This window comes from Acipenser ruthenus, chromosome 5, assembly GCF_902713425.1.
Source record: "Acipenser ruthenus chromosome 5, fAciRut3.2 maternal haplotype, whole genome shotgun sequence".
Classification (NCBI taxonomy): domain Eukaryota; kingdom Metazoa; phylum Chordata; class Actinopteri; order Acipenseriformes; family Acipenseridae; genus Acipenser; species Acipenser ruthenus.
The window spans coordinates 36761785-36782035 of NC_081193.1; the positions used below are offsets into that span (position 1 = coordinate 36761785).

The 20251-nt window shown below is 37.8% G+C and overlaps 1 protein-coding gene across 1 annotated transcript in view; it reads right to left on the reverse strand.

Moving 5' to 3' along the window:
- The window catches only part of LOC117402311 (ras-related protein Rab-32-like), a 41847-nt gene extending 26037 nt beyond the window's left edge, over window positions 1–15810 (reverse strand). The window contains exon 1 of the mRNA XM_034003337.3: window positions 15261–15810. Coding sequence (XP_033859228.1) covers window positions 15261–15474 — 214 coding nt within the window. The 5' untranslated portion in view covers window positions 15475–15810. The remainder of the gene's footprint in view (window positions 1–15260) is intronic.
- Window positions 15811–20251: the final 4441 nt, after the last annotated feature.

Consider the following 20251-nt stretch of genomic DNA (forward strand, 5'->3'; position numbering starts at 1 on the left):
ATAAGACTGCATAGCAATTATGCTGTGTTTCATTTCACCTGAGTTGTACTAAAATTGGTTGATTACTTGAAATTGATAAGCTACTAACCTAAGCATTTTATTTGTGTTATTCCTACGACAGGAAAGTCACACTTAAGGAACATCACAGATGTTTCCTGGTGGGGAAAAATGCAAAAAATCAAGTTATCGTAATATCCTGGATTCTGTTCAGTACAGATTGAAAGCCAATGTTGATAAAAAAAAGGGGGTTTTAAAGGTTGTATTACTTGAGTATGGTTGAAGTAACTGTAAGATCACTGATGTCTGAAGAGTCTAGGCACCTTAATGTTCCTTAGAAGTTTCTCACTAGAACAAACTAACAAGATACAAACTGAAGGAATTTTTTGAAATTAAGCTACTGGCTGCATACTAGGCTGGTAGACAATGTACAGACCATTCAAACCACAACTGAAGCAAATAAAATGTCTTCTCCACTGAAATAATCCAAACACACAGTGCATGAACACTGCGCAGTGTTTATTAAGAAAAGCACGGTCAATAACAGTGCTCTGCGAGCACACTAAGAAATAAAACAGGACTGTGAGGGCGAATGAGCAATGGCCATGCGAATCATGGATGCTGAAAGTCTAATGGAAATTGAATTAATCTTAATATGCATCTCTGACTGACATGATACACATTCTAAAGTTAGTAATAAAGCTACTGTAGTTGAATGGTTCTAATAGTTAATCTAATAGTTAGACCTTTTTTATTCTTGGTTAAATTCTGCATCACTTGCAAAGATTTATTTTAAATGTGTTTCTTTAAAAATCAAACCCTGTGTAGGACTGCCAATGTTTACTTTTTAAAATGTTCTTTTGTGATGACTATGAATATGCTTCAGCACTACACATTTCATAACAATCTAATTTCAAATTGCTTTAGTTTATGCTAGCCTTGTTTTCTCCCAATCTCGCTACTCTCATGCTACCACTCTGCTGCGCACCCTCTACTGGCTACCTATCAGCTCGCATTCAATTGAAGACCCTTGTTCTTGCCTACCGCTCTCTTCACCCCACTGCCCCCTCCTACCTCCAATCCCTCGTGTCTTCCTACACCCCCTCTCACCCTCTGCGCTCCTCCTCTACTGGTCGACTGGTCATTATTATTATTATTTATTTAGCAGACACCTTTATCCAAGGCGACTAACAGAGACTAGGGTGTGTGAACTATGCATCAGCTGCAGAGTCACAATTACGTCTCACCCGAAAGAGGGAGCACAAGGAGGTTAAGTGACTTGCTCAGGGTCACACAATGAGTCAGTGGCTGAGGTGGGATTTGAACTGGGGACCTCCTGGTTACAAGCCCTTTTCTTTAACCACTGGACCACACAGCTTCAAAGGATGTCTTCTCTTCACTCTCCACCGTCCCATGCTTGCTTCTCTTCCCTAGCCCCTCAGTGGTGGAACCAGCTACCGGCAAACCTCAGGACTGTTCCGTCTCTCACTGCCTCCCGCGGCCTCCTCAAGACCCACTGTTTAGACTGCATTTCTAGATCTGCCCCTCCTACTGTGCACCACGTTATTGTATCCTCAGCAAATGCACTGTCCTTGCACTATTGCACTACTATTATGTCATTGTTGAAATAAGTTGTTGTAATTCTAACTTGCTGCATCCTTGTTCATAATGTATTTTAGTGCTATTATTTGCACTTACTGTAAACTATACTGTATTACATATTAAGCTTGCATTGTAACCTTGTATTGCCCTGTAACACCTGCAAGTCGCCTTGGATAAAGGCGTCTGCCAAATAAACAAATAATGAATAAACATTGCTTAGTGTCTGAGGTGCATGATCTTTTTTTTTTTTTTTTTTTACGAGTGCATTGCAACATCACATGTATAGAAAACTGACCGAAACAGCAACTCTCTTGCTAGAGCCTTTGAAATCCTTGGAAACTCCCCTTAAATTGTGTATTACTGAAATATACTTTAAACTGGACAAACAGAAACTGTGCAAATGTATTACACTGCAGATTTTTTTTTTTAAAGCAATCTTAAATGTGACTTTTTTTTTTTACATATTTGAAAGTAGACAATCAAAAGTACTGTATAACTAAATAAGGATGTATCATTTTACTGAGGGAGTCAGTCAGTACATTTACATACACAACAAAGGCGTATTCTGGAGAAAACTGGTTTACATGCAGGTGGGATTTAATATTCCAGGTTTACATGCATATAGGAATATCCAGTATACTACACACATTGATCATGGGCAATGACTGAATTACTAAGCAAGCGTAATTATAAATTATAACAAGTAAACAGTACACAGACGATCCCACAGTGGTTGCAACTTCATACCTTCCAATAAACAGGGAACTGCTTCATAACTGTCTACTTCTGTAATCTGTAGTAAATCAACAAACAAAAGCAAGGGAAATGTCAACCCAACACTATGAATATAGTATTATTCATAAGTTAGAAGGGTGTTTAATTTTTTTCTTCATTAAACTTTGTATAGGGGCCATTTTCTAGTTTGACCTGCAGTTTCACACTTGTCAGCTCCGGAAACGCATGTTGTTTATAATTAATTAACAACATTTAAGCACTACGTAAACAGTTCTTTTAAACTGTAAGCAATATGCAATATGTGGTTAGGAGTGTATGATAAAACTTTGGTGTAAAATCAAGCCAGTTATCGTGTTCAACTTGTACAGGTGGATAAGTGCGATAAATCAAACACAGGACAGGTTTTATGAATTGTGGCAGACAAACTTCTTCTTACCCGTTGGTTTTATGTATACATGGAATTGAAGAAATGATCTACTGTTCTTTTACTGGAATTCAAACATTGTACACCAAAAACATGATCTTCAATTCACAGATGAAGACACAAAACACCAGACATACACTGTACTAGAAAGATATCATTTTAACCCAAAATCAATTCAATACAAAATATTGTTCAACTAACAAACGCTTCCATTTCCCCAAATGAGTTACTTGTAATGTACAGTATTCTGGATTGGTAGTGTGTTGACAGTGTTCGGCTGTGGCAGGGCCGATAGAATAGATCAACTCTATATCTGAATGAGCTCCCTGCTGCAGTTGGAAAGGGTTTACTACACGGTACACTAAAATGAAAAAATACCAAAATGGTAATAAGCCATCTCTGTTTAACTGTTAATTTCCTTTAGTTATTTATTGGATTACTGCAGTGTTAAGCTGTAAACCTTAAAGAAACACACGTCCAATACATTTTCCTAAGCATTATAAGTTACTATGGTAAGAAAAGAAAAGAAAAAAAACATTTTACAAACTTTACTCACAAATACTGTGTTTTACAGACCCGTTTCACAACTACTGTATAAGGCCTTCGCCAACCTTATACAAACTGTACATACTTTTCTGTTATTTCTTTATTAGCATGACTGTCTTGTCACTGCTGCTATAAAGCTACTGTGTGAAATCCACAAAATAGGTTTAAGAGCTTATGTCACATTTTCTCTTACAAGCAACCAAATCTTGCTTTGTAGACATTCTTCCAGAAATGCACATAAATGAAATCCCTAACTCCACAGCCAAATAGCAACAAGCAATGCTCCTATTTTCTTGGCCCCACCATAATCACATTTAAAATCGCTCATGCCAATGTACTGTTTTTTACTTTTTTTAATGAACACGTCTATTCCCAGCAGCTATACAGTCTTCCAGGAGCTAGAAAGGAATTAAAGCTCTAGAGAAGAAACGAATCAGAATCTCCCTGGAAAAACCTCAAATTTGTGTGCTAGTTTTTCTGTAAAAACAGTTCAGATTTTTGGTTCTGGTATCAAATTCAAGTATCTGATTTTTTTGTTGTTGTTGCCAATAATGTTTTTTTTTCTATACATTAAAAGCTTTACCAAACATTGTGTGTTTTTTATACAGTGTGTTTACTCCCTTGTGTGGCCTTTTTATCTTTGCTGTTTTAACTTTTAATATGCTACTGTTATAATAGCTAGGGAAGATGATTTGCGGAGAAGCTATATGGAGCATATCTTATTGAAGGTCAGCACATTCAAGGGGCTTTCTTCAATCAGTTACTAGAATTGCCAACATAAACAAGAAACAAACATGCCACGCAAATACAAAATAGCTATCAGTAATGAGTGAAAACATGTTAATGGGTCTGTTAGAGACCAGACAGTTACAAGACTTGAACAATTCCCAAACACCAGGTAGCAGGAAAATTATAAATGTTACTGATACTAGTGCAATGATACCTCTGCTTTGACAATGAACTGCAAGCTTTGATTATTTGAGGAAAAATGGTCTGTAAAGAGCATCCTGTCCGCAACCTAAGTCGTGAATAATATACGCGTTTTAAGATTTTTTTTTGGGGGGGGGGGGGGGGGGGGGTTTAAAAAAATCTATATTTGAAATATACAGACTTCTACCTTTCATAAAACATATAGCATATCATGGTAGAATGTATATGATTGTATTTTTATTTTTTTTAAACATTTTAGAGTGACCAATTTTTTTTTTTATTTCCCCCCTAATTTGGAATGTCCAATTATGTTTTTTTTTTTTCTCCTCACCTCAGTGAGTCTCCACACAGCACAGACTTTCTGAGGGCGTGTGGGTGTCCTCCGATCTCACAAGCCTAAAGCCAGAATCGCTTTTACGCCGAACAATCCAGAGTAGAGGTGGGCGGGCTACCGATCCCAGAGAACAGAGATCAGCTCTGCTGTTTATCCACTCTGAATGTGCTCAGTGTCTGGCCAGTAGGGATCACTGTTGCACGATGAGAAGGAATCCCTGCCGGTTTCCCATTCCCCACCCCGGGAGCGTCAGACCCAATGTGAAGCCCCCTTTGGAGTTCCCAGCAAAGTTTGACCTCTATACACAGCCCAGACGTGAACTGGTGCCATCCAAGCTGTGTGACTCATCCTGTGCTCCCAGCAGCAGTGCTTTAACTGGATGAGCCACTCAGGGACCCCTGAATGTATATGAATTTTTGATGCTTAAATAATTTCAATTTCGAGAAGCCTGAGCTGCAGTTCAGATGTGATTTGCCACTTCTAACCAACAGCAGGGACAGTGGGATACATGAGAAAGTAGATTAATCATTTATGCTAATATGTACTCTGTACTGTCTCTGAATAGCTGAAAAAATGAATCCTTGTCAAATTCATCTAAAAAAAAAAAGATACAACTAGACCACTCTAGAAACACTAAGCAGTGATAAAACATTTAAAGAACAGACTGTTTAGTTTCTTTATAGCAACAGTTAACTATGATATAAATTGCATTTCCCTCAATAAAAGCATATCAGACTTGTTCAAAAAAGGTCGGCTTAAGTATCCTCAGTATCATTTTATCAATAAATATTTCTGCACTGCATTAACATTAGTGCCAGGTAGCAGAGTCAGCAATAGGGCCTGGATCAAGTACATTTGAAATGGATGCTTTTTGAATGTGGCAGCCATCCTAAAAGGCAGTTATAGCATATGTTTGTGTACAGCATTTAAAAAAGGTGCAACAGTCCACTTTGTATCTCTTTCTTTATCCATCCTTCTAGCTATTAGGCTACATGAATTACATAAACTGAGCTCATTGCATTTACTCTCAGCTGCACAGCACCACTAAAGTTCACTCACTTTATCAAATTCAAAACTACCTCTTAAAATGTATGCAAGTCACCAAGATGGCGGAGAGGCTAGGGAAATTTCCCCAGGGCTCATTGCCCCGAAGGGAGCCCTGGAGAAGGCAAAACAAATAAATAATAATTCTGGTCAATCAATATCAAACATTTCAAAATAAAACAAATAAAACAAGATAACAGCGCCAGCCCTCAGCCTCAGTGCTCAACAATATTCTTACCAGATTTTTTTTTTTTTTTATCAACAGCAATGTTTGTATGTGTGTGTGCCTACAGACTGAAGTCAGGAATTAAGAATATTTAAAGTAACTGTTCGCTAACTACTATGATTCGCACAGGACTAAACATCATGTGTCCAAGTTGATCAAAAGCAGAGGACGCCTAGTAACCTTCATCAAGGAAATGAAATACAATGTTGTGGCCAGAGAAGGCGCTTTTGTGCATGACTTGTAAACAATGAACTGGATGTAAATAACTTGTACAAGATGGAGGAAGAAAGAAGCTGTGACAGGGTGGACGAGTGGTGATGTCAGGTCAGAAGCAGGAACCAAAACACTGACACCAGGTAGTACTGCAGTTTCAAAAAGAGACGCTGCGCGCCGTTTATTCAAATACAGAAATAAAATAAAAGGTTCAAACAGAAAAGACTTAAAAAAAAACAGAAAAAACTGAATAAAAAGGTTAAACAAAAATAATCACAAACACAAAATATGAAACAATACAGGTCAGGCTGGGCAGTAGCCTTCACTGATCCTATAAGTTTTTAAGTTTCGTTTTCTCTCTCGCTTCTCTTGCTCTCTCAACTCTCACGCCTAACACCCACCAAACTGAGAGCGCTGCAGGCTTTTATGCAGGTGACCATCTCCAGATTAGCAACAAATTAATCACTTAATATTAATTCGGGAGATGGCCACCTTCTGCACGAGGTTTTTAATTTGGATGGGGCTACCCATCCATGCTACTAAACAAAACAATCGGCTACGCCGTCAATACATTTCTAAATAAATACAAAAACAACAACAAAAAACACATGGCACTTTGCCGTCACATAAATATAAATACAATAATAAATCATAAAACAAAACAAATACAAAATACACTGCACAGGGGCGGAGGGGGAGACCCCGTTCTAAAAATAAAACAAACAAATCAATGTACAGGGCACCTCGCCCTGTTACAGAAGCGTATCAACTGAGTGCCTTTTCATTTTGTTGTACCTTCTTTTTTAAAGGTGACATCTATTTGTCCTTCTACCTCCAATCCCTCATGTCTCTCTACATCCCCTCTCGCCCTCTCCGCTCCTCCTCCACTAGCTGACTGGTCATGCCTTCCCTCCGCTCTCCATCCTCTCATGCCCGCTCTTTCTCTTCCCTAGCCACTCTGTGGTGGAACCAGCTACCCGAGAACTTCAGGACTGCTCCATCTCTCACTGCCTTCAGCTAATGCACTATCCTTGCACTACCAATATGCTACCTGTTTATTTATTTGATGTATGTGTTGTTTACCTCACCTGGACAAGGGAACTGTCAAAAAAAAAAAAACATACAGATTCATTTAACGGTTAAAATGTATAAAAGTTTGATTTGTTTACAACAATGTATGTCTTAGACAAGGGATGGTTGTTTGTGCATAAAACATTCACGAATAGGGTTAAATGCATCTGATGCTTATATGTCCTTCACCATTGTGGCGTTTTTGTTTTTAAAAACTCTAAGTTAAAGACAGATTAGCAAAGAAAATACAAACATAACCAATGTCGACTGTGACTACTGCTACAGAACCCTCAAATATGTATACATAATTCAGTCATAACTTCATTTCAAAACAATAGGCTAGTAGACTACAACGTTATACACACACTGGAAAATTATTAGCTTGCAAGGTTTTCAGGCAGGAAATCCATAGTACAAGTACCTGGTACATTCATTGGTTACTCTATAAGCCCATTACCAGAAAGCTTCAATTAACCTACAGGAATATAAACCTATTTTGCAAACTCAGTCTTGCCTTGCTTTTGAATTACCACCTCCTCCCAAACCACCACCAACTCACTCCCAGCCTTGTCTTATTTTATTGTTTGTTTTTTAGCAGGCGGCACTGGGATGCTCCAAGGGATGAGGCTGTACTCCAACTATTTTTTATTTTTCTTCACCCATTGTTTGGGTTCAATGTTTTTGGAAATCTGTAAGATTTTGTATTATAATAAAAGGTGGTTATTTAACGCAAGATTGTCCTGAATTAAATGTAATTGTAAAAAAAAAATAAACAGTAATCCGTCACGTATCTGACTGCGTTGGGACCAGAGTGAGGGTGGATATGTAAAAAGGCAGATAAACAAATAATAATAAAACAGGATTCATTTATTTAGCAGACACTTTTATCTAAGGCGATTTACAGAGACTAGGGTGTGTCAACTATGCATCAGCTGCAGAGTCACTTACAACAACGTCTTACCCAAAAGACGGAGCACAAGGAGGTTAAGTGACTTGCTCATTCAGAAATGAGAATCCACAATTGATGTAGAATGATCATTTATTGGTTTAAAGGAAACATTCCCATACAATATACAGTATGAAACCATGGCCTTGTCCATAGGAGCTCATTATCCGCCCCTATGCCGGCAATATATGCAAGATTTAAAACAACATTTTAAACTAACTAATGGCGGCGGGCAGGACAAGTGGCTTCGGGCCACCTTCAACCAAAAAGACAAGGCCACCTCTACCTCCACCACCTTGCAGAATAAACCACATAGTGCTCAGGTTAGGGAAAACGCCCTACTGAAACAGTAGGGGGAAACCTTAGGGAATCCATGGCCATGGGTAGTTTTGGATTCCTTGCCGAGAATAGATTGATCGTGGCTGAGAGTGGGGAGTAGCGGTATCTGCAGAAGGTGCGAGAGGAGGATAAAAATTCTGCGTTTGATATGATTGCACTGCTAAAGCGCATTGAGTGGATTTATGATGAGCAGAACCACAAACCTGGCACGAGAATGATTTAGACCGGCAAAATGTTGACAAAACAATTCGTTGTCCAGGACACCCCAGTTTACCCTGACATTAAACTGTTGTAAGATTGTGGCTGCTTTGGCAGAAAACGACTTATGGTAGTCATAAAAAGCTGTACCCCCACATCTCATTGATAAATCAGTAACTACACTGAGATTGGCATCTAGTTCCTGATGGCATGTTGGATATGCGTCACAGAGAATGTCCCTGTAGAGACTGAAGGCAGTAACAAATTCCGAGGGGGTTCATTTTTTAAACAGGTGTGAGTCTTTGGATTTCAGTTCGACAGAAACTTTGCCGCAATCCAAAATTCTATTGTCATAGACTTCTAGGGAAGAGAGCAACAGAAGGACAAGATTAACGTCCTTACCTTCCTGGATTTGTGCACAAATTCTACTGGAAACCAGGGATGGACGGGGCAACAGAGAAACTCCTGATTGAGATTTGCTGCTGCACCTTGCTGGGACCAGGTGAGGTACTTGGATTCAAAATTGCTGTAAACTGGAAAGCACCGACAGAGCACAGACTGTGTGCTAGCCGAGATGATTTATGGTGGGTCTCAATAGTAGAAAGGCACTTATCTAGACCAGAAATAGTGGATTGTAGTGATTGGAGAGCTTGAAAAATGACTAAATGTTGGAAATGTCGCCAGTGGAGTCAGTATGGATTGGACTATTTGAGGCAGATGCAGGAGAATCCGAACTTGATTGAGGTGAATGAACTGATGGTGATGAAGCAGTCGGATGAATAACTTTGGTCGTGGAAACATCGGAAAGAAGCAGGAAAGCAATCAGATCCTTACGGGAAGCGCCCGCATTGTAGGAGACTTTTCCGCTTGACGGATCTTGGAGCTAGAGATAAAGCATGCTCAGAGTTTGGAATGCTTGGTTTAACGCTTGGAGGAGTTGCCATTATGCATGCAAAATCAGCATGTCTGCTTCAAAGCGAACGAGATCAGATGTTTGGTTGCATTTTAAAATAGTTTCTGATGAAGAAACCCAGTGCAATCACTGAAAAAAATAATTAGAAAAAAGCAGGGTAAAAGGAAACACTTCTAATTTAAAACGTCACCTACAAAATGTCAGCAAAGAACGAAAGCTAGTGCCAATATCAGCAACTCTCATCAACTAACCATTTTTAGAACCCCTGACTATATGAAGATGTGGTTATCCCTACTGAGAGCTGACAATCAATCAGGTAACCCTGTAATAACTTTTGATTTAATTTATGTTGTTACATTAAAATTAAGGGATGCTAATATGAACTGTCTACATTCAGCAAAATGCACAATGAGCTCCTGGAAATTCAGCTGGCGTAGGCATCGTTTGGTTTGGAATTTTATGAAACCAAAACGGTTTTGGTTTGGGAAAGCATAAGGCAATGAATTAAATAATGTATTTGGAAAGGTTTACCAAAATTGGAAAAGTGGTTCTCTAGATAAAATTTAAAATCTACATTGCTATGGGCCCCTACACGATATCCCATTTTAAAGTACACAGAGACCATGCTATAGTAATTTAAAATTAGAACCAGACCAGATTTGCACTTACTCCTTCATTATAAATAAGAATTCAACTGCTTTAAGATCTCTGAATTACAGTACCAGATCCCTGGCACAAGGTATTGGCATAAAGAAATCTACAACAGTTCATTAAATCACACAAAGACACATGTAATGACATTTTCTCTATTTCATTTCCTTCCCGAAAATAATCAATTAGGTTACAGTGTTAAGTTCACATAATAATGATTTTAGGGGTAATTAAAGGAATCATAGGCAACATTGTGAAAACAACACGCCAATTCAAGTAGACAAACTATTGGGTTTCTTACAATTAGTTGAGTGTTATGGATCAACATCCAACCGAACTGGAGTCTACATGTTTTAGTTGATTGACACACATTGTACAACAGCCTTGTGGGTGAAGCTAAGTAGCCTGTTTCCTGGACAGAACATTTGTAGCGGAAAGTCATTTTTTTTATCTTGATGCAAAATTATTTCTGACATGTCCAACAACCCAAATGGCACGCCCATTTTTTTTTTTAAATCACTCTCTTTGACTTTAGGAGTTCCCTTGGGTTTTATTTGAGTTAGCGTGATACTAAGCTTGCAGCTATCAGATCTCATGCCATTAATCACTTAATCTCAATAAGACAAGCCTAATTAAGATCACACTAAAATCCAGATTTGCTCAAACTGCTATGAAACCAAGCCTTTTTTTTATCAACCATACAGTCGTGTTTATTTTACAACAAAACCTAAACTTTGGCATGAAAAATATTGCAAATCCAACAAAGCATTTTGTGTACAGCTTTGGTCACATTAGCTATTTCATTTAACCAGTAGACCTTAAGTTGTATTTCTCTATTTTACTGCAAGTTCTAGGTAGCCAATAAATGGAGCATTTTTCTGAATTACTGCAGGAAACAAATACCTTTACAGCACTAATAGAACCCTGTTGAAAACCCTGTTTTTAAAACAGTTTTTTCAGCAATTAATGAGAAGCTGTCCTAGTTTTCAGACTCACAGGCACTGAGCCATTAGGTCATCCAATGGTTATCTTCAAAGACAAAGCAAAGTTTGAATACTGTTGAGATTGTTAAACAAACAGGGAGATAATAAAACACAAATTCGTTTTCAATACCAGTCCCAGTGCTTCGAGATCAGAAACGCTGGCTCTTCTTGGATATGGGTGATTCCTCATGCTGGCAGCTGCATAGAATCTCCTATATTGCTATTTTGGGTATTGTCAGGTACCTAACAAAACATCATGTTATGACAGTCCTTAGTTTCTCTTGCATTTACACAAGCTATATTCATGAGGATATTAAAGGTGCCCTGCTGTTGAACAACTATACAGTAGCTATTTTTATTTCTAATGCAGGAGTCTCTCTGTTGCTGCAGTGCCTGACTGTGACACTTGTAAGATTTTTCTCTTTTCATACCAACAACCTTACAGTTGTGGCTTGACAGGTCCTATTCACAAAGTTATGATTCTGTATGAATAAAATACACTTACATTCATGCAATGCGTTGGTGTGTCCAGGCCTTTAGGCAATGTCCTTTAAACTCACCAGTGCCAGCAAATTCCTACATTTCTATTGCAGACTACGCAGACAGGGAGGATTGTACATGCTTGCAAGACTTAAAACAAGATTACAATTAGAAAAACTGAGGACTGTTCTTGCTCACAGGATTTAAAGCTATATTATAGTTAGATTTACAGGGAGGATTTAAAATACACGCTCATGGGATTTAAAACAGAATTGCAAATTGTAGCGAAATGTAAAAAATGGTCTAGTCACGAAAACCCCAGAAGAATGCGCCTGTGACCATAAGGATTTCGTTGTAGAAGACAGCAAAGGAAAGAATAAACTGCCAACTGATATTAGAGATGCCAAGTCACTTAGTATTTTTAATTCAAGATTAAAAACTCAAGTTTTTAGACTAGCATTTTGTGCCAATTTTGAAATGTTTTTTTTTCTTCTTTGATGAACGGAGAGGGCGAGAGGGAATATAAGGAGACACAAGGGATTGGAGATAGGAAGGGGCAGTATGGTGAATTTTAGCCCAGGTTCATTCTCACCCCTTATTGTATTGTAGAAATGTAGGAATTTGCTGGCACTGGTGAGTTTAAAGTATTCAGAACAAATATCATCTTACATAATCTGCAGTAAGATATTAACTGTGTTCAGATCCCTCATGATAGAGGCGTGGTACGAGGGGCGGTTCTGCAATAAGGCTTGGGGGGGCTTAAGCCATCCCACTTTTTTTTAAACCCATTGGGTTGTTTAGGTAGCTGGCACAATCCAGGTGATACTCCTATAATCAACTTGCTTTTGCCTAATCTGCACTGTCACTGCAAACAGCTTTGCTGTTAGTTATAATTACAGGCTAGCTAGAGAGAGACAAGCATCTCTCTCTCTCTCTCTCTCTCTCTCTCTCTCTCTCTCTCTCCCTCTCTCCCTCTCTCTCTCTCTCTAACAATCGTAAATGTTCTAACATCATCACTTGTAACAAACCAGAGAGCACTCCGAATTACTCGACAGGTGTCACAGCCTAATGCCCACCCCCGGTTAACCTAGGCTAATTCTCACCCCCGCAAATTATAGCTTGGGCTAATTCTCATCCCCGTTGTGAGAATTAGCCTAGGGGTGAGAATGAACCTGGGCTAAAATTCATCATACTGCCCCTTCCTATCTCCAATCCCTTGTGTCTCCTTACATTCCCTCTCCCCCTCTTCACCATCCTCTACTGGATGACTTGTTCTCTTCCCTTGCCCCCTGTGGTGGAACCAGCTACTGGTTAACCTCAGGACTGTTAAATCTTTTACTGCTTTCTGGTCAGTGTTGTACAATCAGGGGCTGTACCTGGGATCCTTTACCCATTCCAGGGCTCTACATTTAGATTTTTAACTGGCCCCTTGGGCCACTGAGCTAGTGTTTTTACTGGCCCAAATGCAAATTTATCTGGCCCAATATATTTATATATTTTTTTCATGATGGTTTTTATTTTCAGTATGTTTCTAACTGTGTATGGTAACCGAAGAGAGTCCAGGTCTCAAAAGAAAGTGGCTAAATAAAGCCTTCAATATATGTTACTTCAGCCATTTAACATGCATGCAAAAAAACCTTATACATTAGCTACTAGTAAAAGCAAATGCATCTTTCTTTTATTTTTTTTAATGCTGACGCTTAACACGTCAGTCTTAAACCCATTGTTATTTGCATATTAAAAGACAATTCAATGGCATATCTGGGTATCCATCTGGACATCTTACTGTGAGACTGGATATGATGTAAACAAAATGTTGAATTCACAACAAATAAAGCTGCTGTTTTATCTGAAGTCAGAAACTCCCCAAAACAAGCAACAGCTGAAAATGGCTGCAGTAAAGACTTGGCAAAGCATCTCAAAGGACGATACCAAGAGTTTGGTGATGTCAATGGGTCGCAGACTCACTGCTGTTATTGCATGCAAGGGATTTGTGACTAAATACTAGCTTTTATACTTCCTATATTTGCTTTAAGTTGAATTGTCCCAATACTTATGCTCACATAAAATGGGGGGATGGAACTCTAAAAGTGCTGTTATTCTTAGTTGGTAAATCATGTATGTCTTGAAACCACCAGAAATAAAAGGTGACATTCTGTACTTTTGCCTCATATTAATCTTTTACTCGTATTTCCATACTGCTTGAGTGTACGCAAAAAAAGCAATTTTGACTTCACTGTCCCAATACTTATGGAGGGCACTGTACTGTTTTAAAATGCAACTGTGTTCGTGAGAGAAAAAATCATTATGAAACTTCCCCGAGTGCCTCTAACTGATAATCTGCTTCTTACGTTGTGTATCATTTCTCATCCAATCATATTTCGATGCGGTAATTGGCCACTTCTTGCACTGGCCGTAATTTCTCAGCCAATCATGTTTCAGTACATCCACAGGGTTATTCACATGACTTAAACACCAAATACGTTACATTATGTAGGGGTGGGGAGGCGAGGCGTTGTGGTGCAGCAGCCTTGCAGAGGCTTTTCTGCTAAAACAAACCTGAATACTAACTTTATACGCGCAATTATTAATTTTTTTCCCCCAATTTTGCAGGCCCAGTGGCTGCCTTTTTTGACTTAGTTCCAGATGATGTAAAGACCCCTGCCCTACAACAATATATTTATACATCTGTCTCTTATGTATTTGAAATTGCTGTCATGCCATTTGTAGATTTAAGGTTTATTTTATGCTCTAGTTTAAATGTTCCAGATGGTCGTTAATTTAATACTTTCTATGGGTAAGTCAGACCAGAGTCGAAACATTTTAGGTATTAAGAGCACTTTTCTCAGTGTGAAAACGTTACACTTTAAACATTTTTTAAAAAGTATATTATTTAACGTTTTGGTTTACACTACAAGCACTGTACTAACAATCTAGGCAACTCCACTGCACCTCTGTGTTCATTCTGTTGCAAAAACAAAAGGAAAAAACTGCCTGCTTTAATTCAATTGGTCATTTAACCTAAAAACATACTGTTAATGCATTATGCCATGTAAACTTTTAAGATGGGTTTTAAATTAATATGGTTGTCAAAATGTTTAAGTAGTTGCAAACTGCTGTAGGGCTAAGTGAACCATTCCAGCTATAATGGACCAAATCCTGAGGAGGGGCTTCCTCTATTTGTGGTTGATGAAATATAAACAGGATGTCCCTGTGCTGGTAAAAATGTGCATTCTGATAACCAGCCATTGGCATTATTTTTCTCTATGTGATTTGACCAAGAAAAAAATGTGTAAGTAACACTGTAAAGCTTGTTTCACAATATATATAAAGTGTTACAAAAGTAATGAACCTAGTTAACTTGAATGCTCTGTGAAGTCCACATTGTTTGTAATAGTTTTATAACTGAAAGGTTTCTTTTTAAACAATGTAACAAATCTCTGCAAATTGTGTTTTATTAACCTGAAGGCACTGAAGAGTTACTTTGTAGTCACGTAAACAAAAGACATGCATCTTGTAATACAGCATAAAGGCACATCAGAATTAATATTAATTTGACATGTGCGCACCATGCAATACAATATTCCTTGTCACTTACTTAATGCGTCCATGACTTGTGAAGTCTTACCTGCTATGTCCCAAAGCTGCAGCCTGACCAGTGTCTTGCTGTCCCAGTTGATAACTTTCAGAGCGAAGTCCACGCCGATTGTGGCTCTATAGTGCTGGGAGAACAGTTGGTGTACGTACCGCTTAATGAGGCTGGTTTTCCCCACACCTAACTCCCCAATTACCAAAACTTTGAACAAGTACTCTTTACACTCTGTTACCATACCGCTCGCCATAATCAACCGCTTCTCTTTCCGTATCAGCTAGCACTGAAACGCAATGTGTGTGTGTGTGTGTGTGTGTGTGTGTTTTGGAGGGGAGGGTTTTTTTAAAAAAAAAATTGTCTTCTGTTTTTCGTTTGAAGAAACTGGAAGGAGATCAGATGAGAAAAATGAATGCCTCTTCCTCCTACGACTGCTCTTTCGCAAAACCACCTGACTGATTTAAGTCACAGGACCCGGAAATTCGGCGTCTCTGTAAACTACCACTTACTAGATTGTGTCATTCATTTTTATTTAAAAGTAAAACATCCATAATCTTTACAGTAGATTGAGGTCATGCATATGGCTGCTCGAACTCGTGCTGTCCACGCGCATAACCAAATGGTCAGAGCTGCACAGAAACAAACGACACAGTCTGCTTTTTGGGAGAAAAATACCGTTTACAGCACCATGAACTTAGGCGTGATCAAAGTGATCACATTTAAATAAACAGCTGGCCTTGGTGTTTTAGTTTTACTTGCAAAACCCTAGTTTACAAACAAATGCAGAGGAAATTAACTAATGTCGATTGGAAAAAGACATGAATTCTTGTTCATATGAAGGATTCCATTTAAAAATACTATCCTACCGTCAACAACAGATATATTGGCGTACAATATACAATTATAGTTATTGCAATAAAAAAAACTAAAATAAATAAGGTCAGACAGGTATTATTTTCTGAACCACTGCCATGATGTTTTGAGTACTTTGTGTTTTATGCCATGCATTTAACACGTCATCATCAATTTATGATATCAATAACTGTATTTTAGATATCAGTAATGTCGTCACATTTTTATATCAAAAATATAATTGTTTATATAAAAAACTCGAATTTAAATAACATACTATTTTAATATCAAAGATTTTTTTTATTAATACAAGAATTATATTAAGAGTTATTGATATAACTTTTTTAATATTATTATTACTGATATCAACAAAGCATTACTGATATCTGTAATCATCAGAAATTGACCATTAAATGTTATAAGGGCACGGCAAGGTGTCTTCCATTTTTTTGTTTGTTTTATGGGTAGTACATCTTCTGGAATGTTTGACTGAATGTTAAAACTGTGACACTGCCTTGTAAAAAAAATAATTGTTAAAATTGTATGTGGTAACACAAACAACTGATTTTATGTGACATTTTTTGCTCCATTCAACCGTATTCAACTAGTGACTTATATGTTCCCCAAGTGTAAAATGTATTTCCATGTACAATATAATATTTTTTAAAATAATACATGATCCACCCAAGAACCAATAATACAATCAGATTTTTTAAAAGTAAGAGGATTTACGAAAATGTGTTCCTTCTGTACCCTACGGTTCTTTCAGTCTTTCTGTGGAACAATTTTCTTTCTTTAAAGGATCATTGTTATACAAAAGAACAATAATATCATTCTAAATAGAACCATTTTTATCCATTAGAACCTTAAGTAGGGTTTCCAAATGTGATGCTTCATTTAATAGGACTGTTGGAAACCATTTGGTTTATTTCAGATCCATAATTTAGAACCCTTGCATGGTCAGTATATAAAATTGGTTCTTTTTAATCCAAACACAAGAGGGATTCTGGAGAAAGACAGCAGTAACCGAGTTATATATAGAGCAACCATACTAGTTTTTCTTGCCATGAGATCTCTGAGGAATTTACTGCAAGGATGGACACAAAAAAAGAGCTTATGACATCATATACTTGGAATTCAGAAAAAGCCTTTGACAAAGTGCTGCACGAAAGGCAGCAATTTCTAGGAACACAAGGAAGTGCATGCAAGTGAATACATAACTGGTTAAAACAGAGGGCGCCAGAGGTGAAAGTAAGCCAGTACGGCCCGGTCCGGCAAAACATTTTGTCAAGAGACTTTTATATTTGGACTTATCAAGACAACTGTTTAACCTACATGTTTTTTTCTTTGTATTTTAATTGGAATCATTTGAAACTTTTTTTTTTTGTGTGTAGTACATAGCTGAAAACTGCAACCGCACTAAAACTATTTACCCAATTGATCATACATTGTTGTTCAAACAGGTTATAACAAAAATATAATACATTTAAAACCCATATCTGTTACAAAAGACATAAATGTTTACAGTACGCAACAAAATATTCACCTATTACCATATTTTCTATTATCATATTCAACAGTAACCTGGAAGAACAAAATGAACACAATCGTACTGTCAAGCAAGACATCTCCATTTAACTAATCATGGAAGCAGTTTCCTGAACAGTTACAGAAAGCAGCACATTTGAGGCAGGCCTTGTAGCATTTGCACTGGCCTCTGCATTCCTTCTTACAGCTGCAGTGTATCAGCTCATAGGATGCGTCATGAGCCTGACGAAGGGCTGTCCACATTGGTTTCCATCCATAACCGTCACTCTTCTGCCAACCCCAGCCTGAACATAATGCACATTATAATGCACATGCATGATATAAACTTATAAAATAAGGTTCTATAAATTGTGAAGAGTGTCCTTAAGAATGAATAATAAAACTAGTATTTATCATTTTCAGATGGAAGCTGAAACAATATTCTATATTTATAATTAATCATGGTCTTTAACATATTTTTAATCAAGCAATATATGTAGTTTAAACAGAGCAATTTGATTGTATATATATATATATATATATATATATATATATATATATATATATATATATATATACTGTATATATATATATATACAGGATTTATATAAAAAAAAAGAAAATTATTGATAAAAAAAAGTATTGGTTTCAATTATGGCAACCGGAGAACTCTGCCAATTGAGTTCCATATCCAGAAATGTTCAGCATGGGTCGATATACTACTTCTAACCCAAAGTGCAAGGTTTTTTGCTTAACCGCTGCACTTTGTTTAAGCAAAAGAACTCGAAGTCATTCAGGTCCCGTTCGCGTGACTTATGATGACAGAGGGGTGATCGCCATGGTAACCGTCAGGCTTGCAATGAGAAAGGCATACCTGTCAACACTGAGTCTTCAAAATAAGGGAGCTTTTGTAAACTAAAATTTTCTAATTAAAAAATATACAACTATTCCTCTGTAATTTGGTAGAATGGTAGACTGTGATACGCCAATTCTTTTTATTGCTTGTAAAAAGGAAAAATATCAAACAGAAAACCATGAGATGCTTCACAATCAAAACGAACTGTAACACCACTCAGAACTAAAAATTTTGCGCATAGTTTAGTTCATATTCTGAGGCAACAAGCAGAGCAAAAACAGCCTTAATTTTTTGTCCCAATCAGAAACAGCAAAACTGTTAAGTCGTCCGTTTGCAACAAAACATCATTGGTGTGCTCAGCAAGATAATAGCAGAGTAATGTATTATTATTTGTTATTATTATTTGTTTATTTAGCAGACGCCTTTATCCAAGGCGACTTACAGAGACTAGGGTGTGTGAACTATGCATCAGCTGCAGAGTCACTTACAATTACTTCTCACCTGAAAGACGGAGCACAAGGAGGTTAAGTGACTTGCTCAGGGTCACACGAGTCAGTAGCTGAAGTGGGATTTGAACCAGGGACCTCCTGGTTACAAGCCCTTTGCTTTAACCACTGGACCACACAGCCTCCTCAGGTTGTGTGGTCCAGTGGTTAAAGCAAAGGTTGTGTTAGTTCCATTCAAAAACAAAACAAACAATCCTATGTATTGATCCTTGAAATGTATTTTTGTTAATGACTGTAGTCGTCCTGGATAAGGGCCTCTGCTAAGAAATAAATAATAATAATAATATTACAGTACTTGTTTTATCATTCTGATTAAGTATTTATCACGTTTACATGGTAATATTAATAGCTGAACTCTTTTAAACATTTAACATGTTTTGAGATGACAGTATAAAGAAAATAATGAGGTGTTATCATCTGCAATAAATACACCCGAGATGTTTAATTATTTAACTATTATTGTGTTACATACGGCTTCAGAGTTGGTAAGGCGTCAGTGACTTGAAGAGAAAAAAGTCCTAGTTTTTCACTCTCCAAATCTGGTAACTTAAAATTAAATGGGCAGTGCGAGAAACTAAAGCTCTGATGTAAATTTGGTCAGACACCAAAATCCGAGCAGAACAACTGGACACAACTCACAAAAAGAGAACTATAGATCATAGTTTTTTTTTTTTTCCTATTAAGTGCTTGCTGTTGTAACTGTTAGTATTAACCTGTATAATTAATAATATAAGCAGTGGAAGGGTTGAAGAGCATAGACAGCAGCGCTTTACCAGGCAAACTAAAACTCTGGTGCTTTCAGTTTGGTATACTGCCAAGGTTGCTGTGGCAACTGACTGTGTATGAGGTTTTTTTGACAACAGTAGAGAAGCTGGAAGCATTAATCAGTTCATACATCAGGAAATGGTTGGGAGTGCCACGCTGCCTCAGTAGAGTGGGACTTTATGGTAAAGGAATACTTCAGCTACCAGCATCCGCTCTAACCGAGGAGTTTAAGTGCGCCAAGGTCAGACTGGAAATGACATTAGTAGAGTCACGCGAAAAATGCGTAAGGGAGGCAGCATCTGTGCTGAAAACTGGAAGAAAGTGGGTGGGAAAGAAAGCTGTGGAGGATGCAAAGACTGCCCTTTGAATTGGTGATATCATGGGGCAAGTTCAGCATGGAAGAGGGGGTCTTGGTCTCAGTTCAGCTCCTCCTACATGGCACAAGGCAGCCCCAGCTCAACGGAGGAAGATGGTAGTCAACGAGATGCAAAAGCAGGAGGAGAGGATGAGGTGTATAAAGGCCA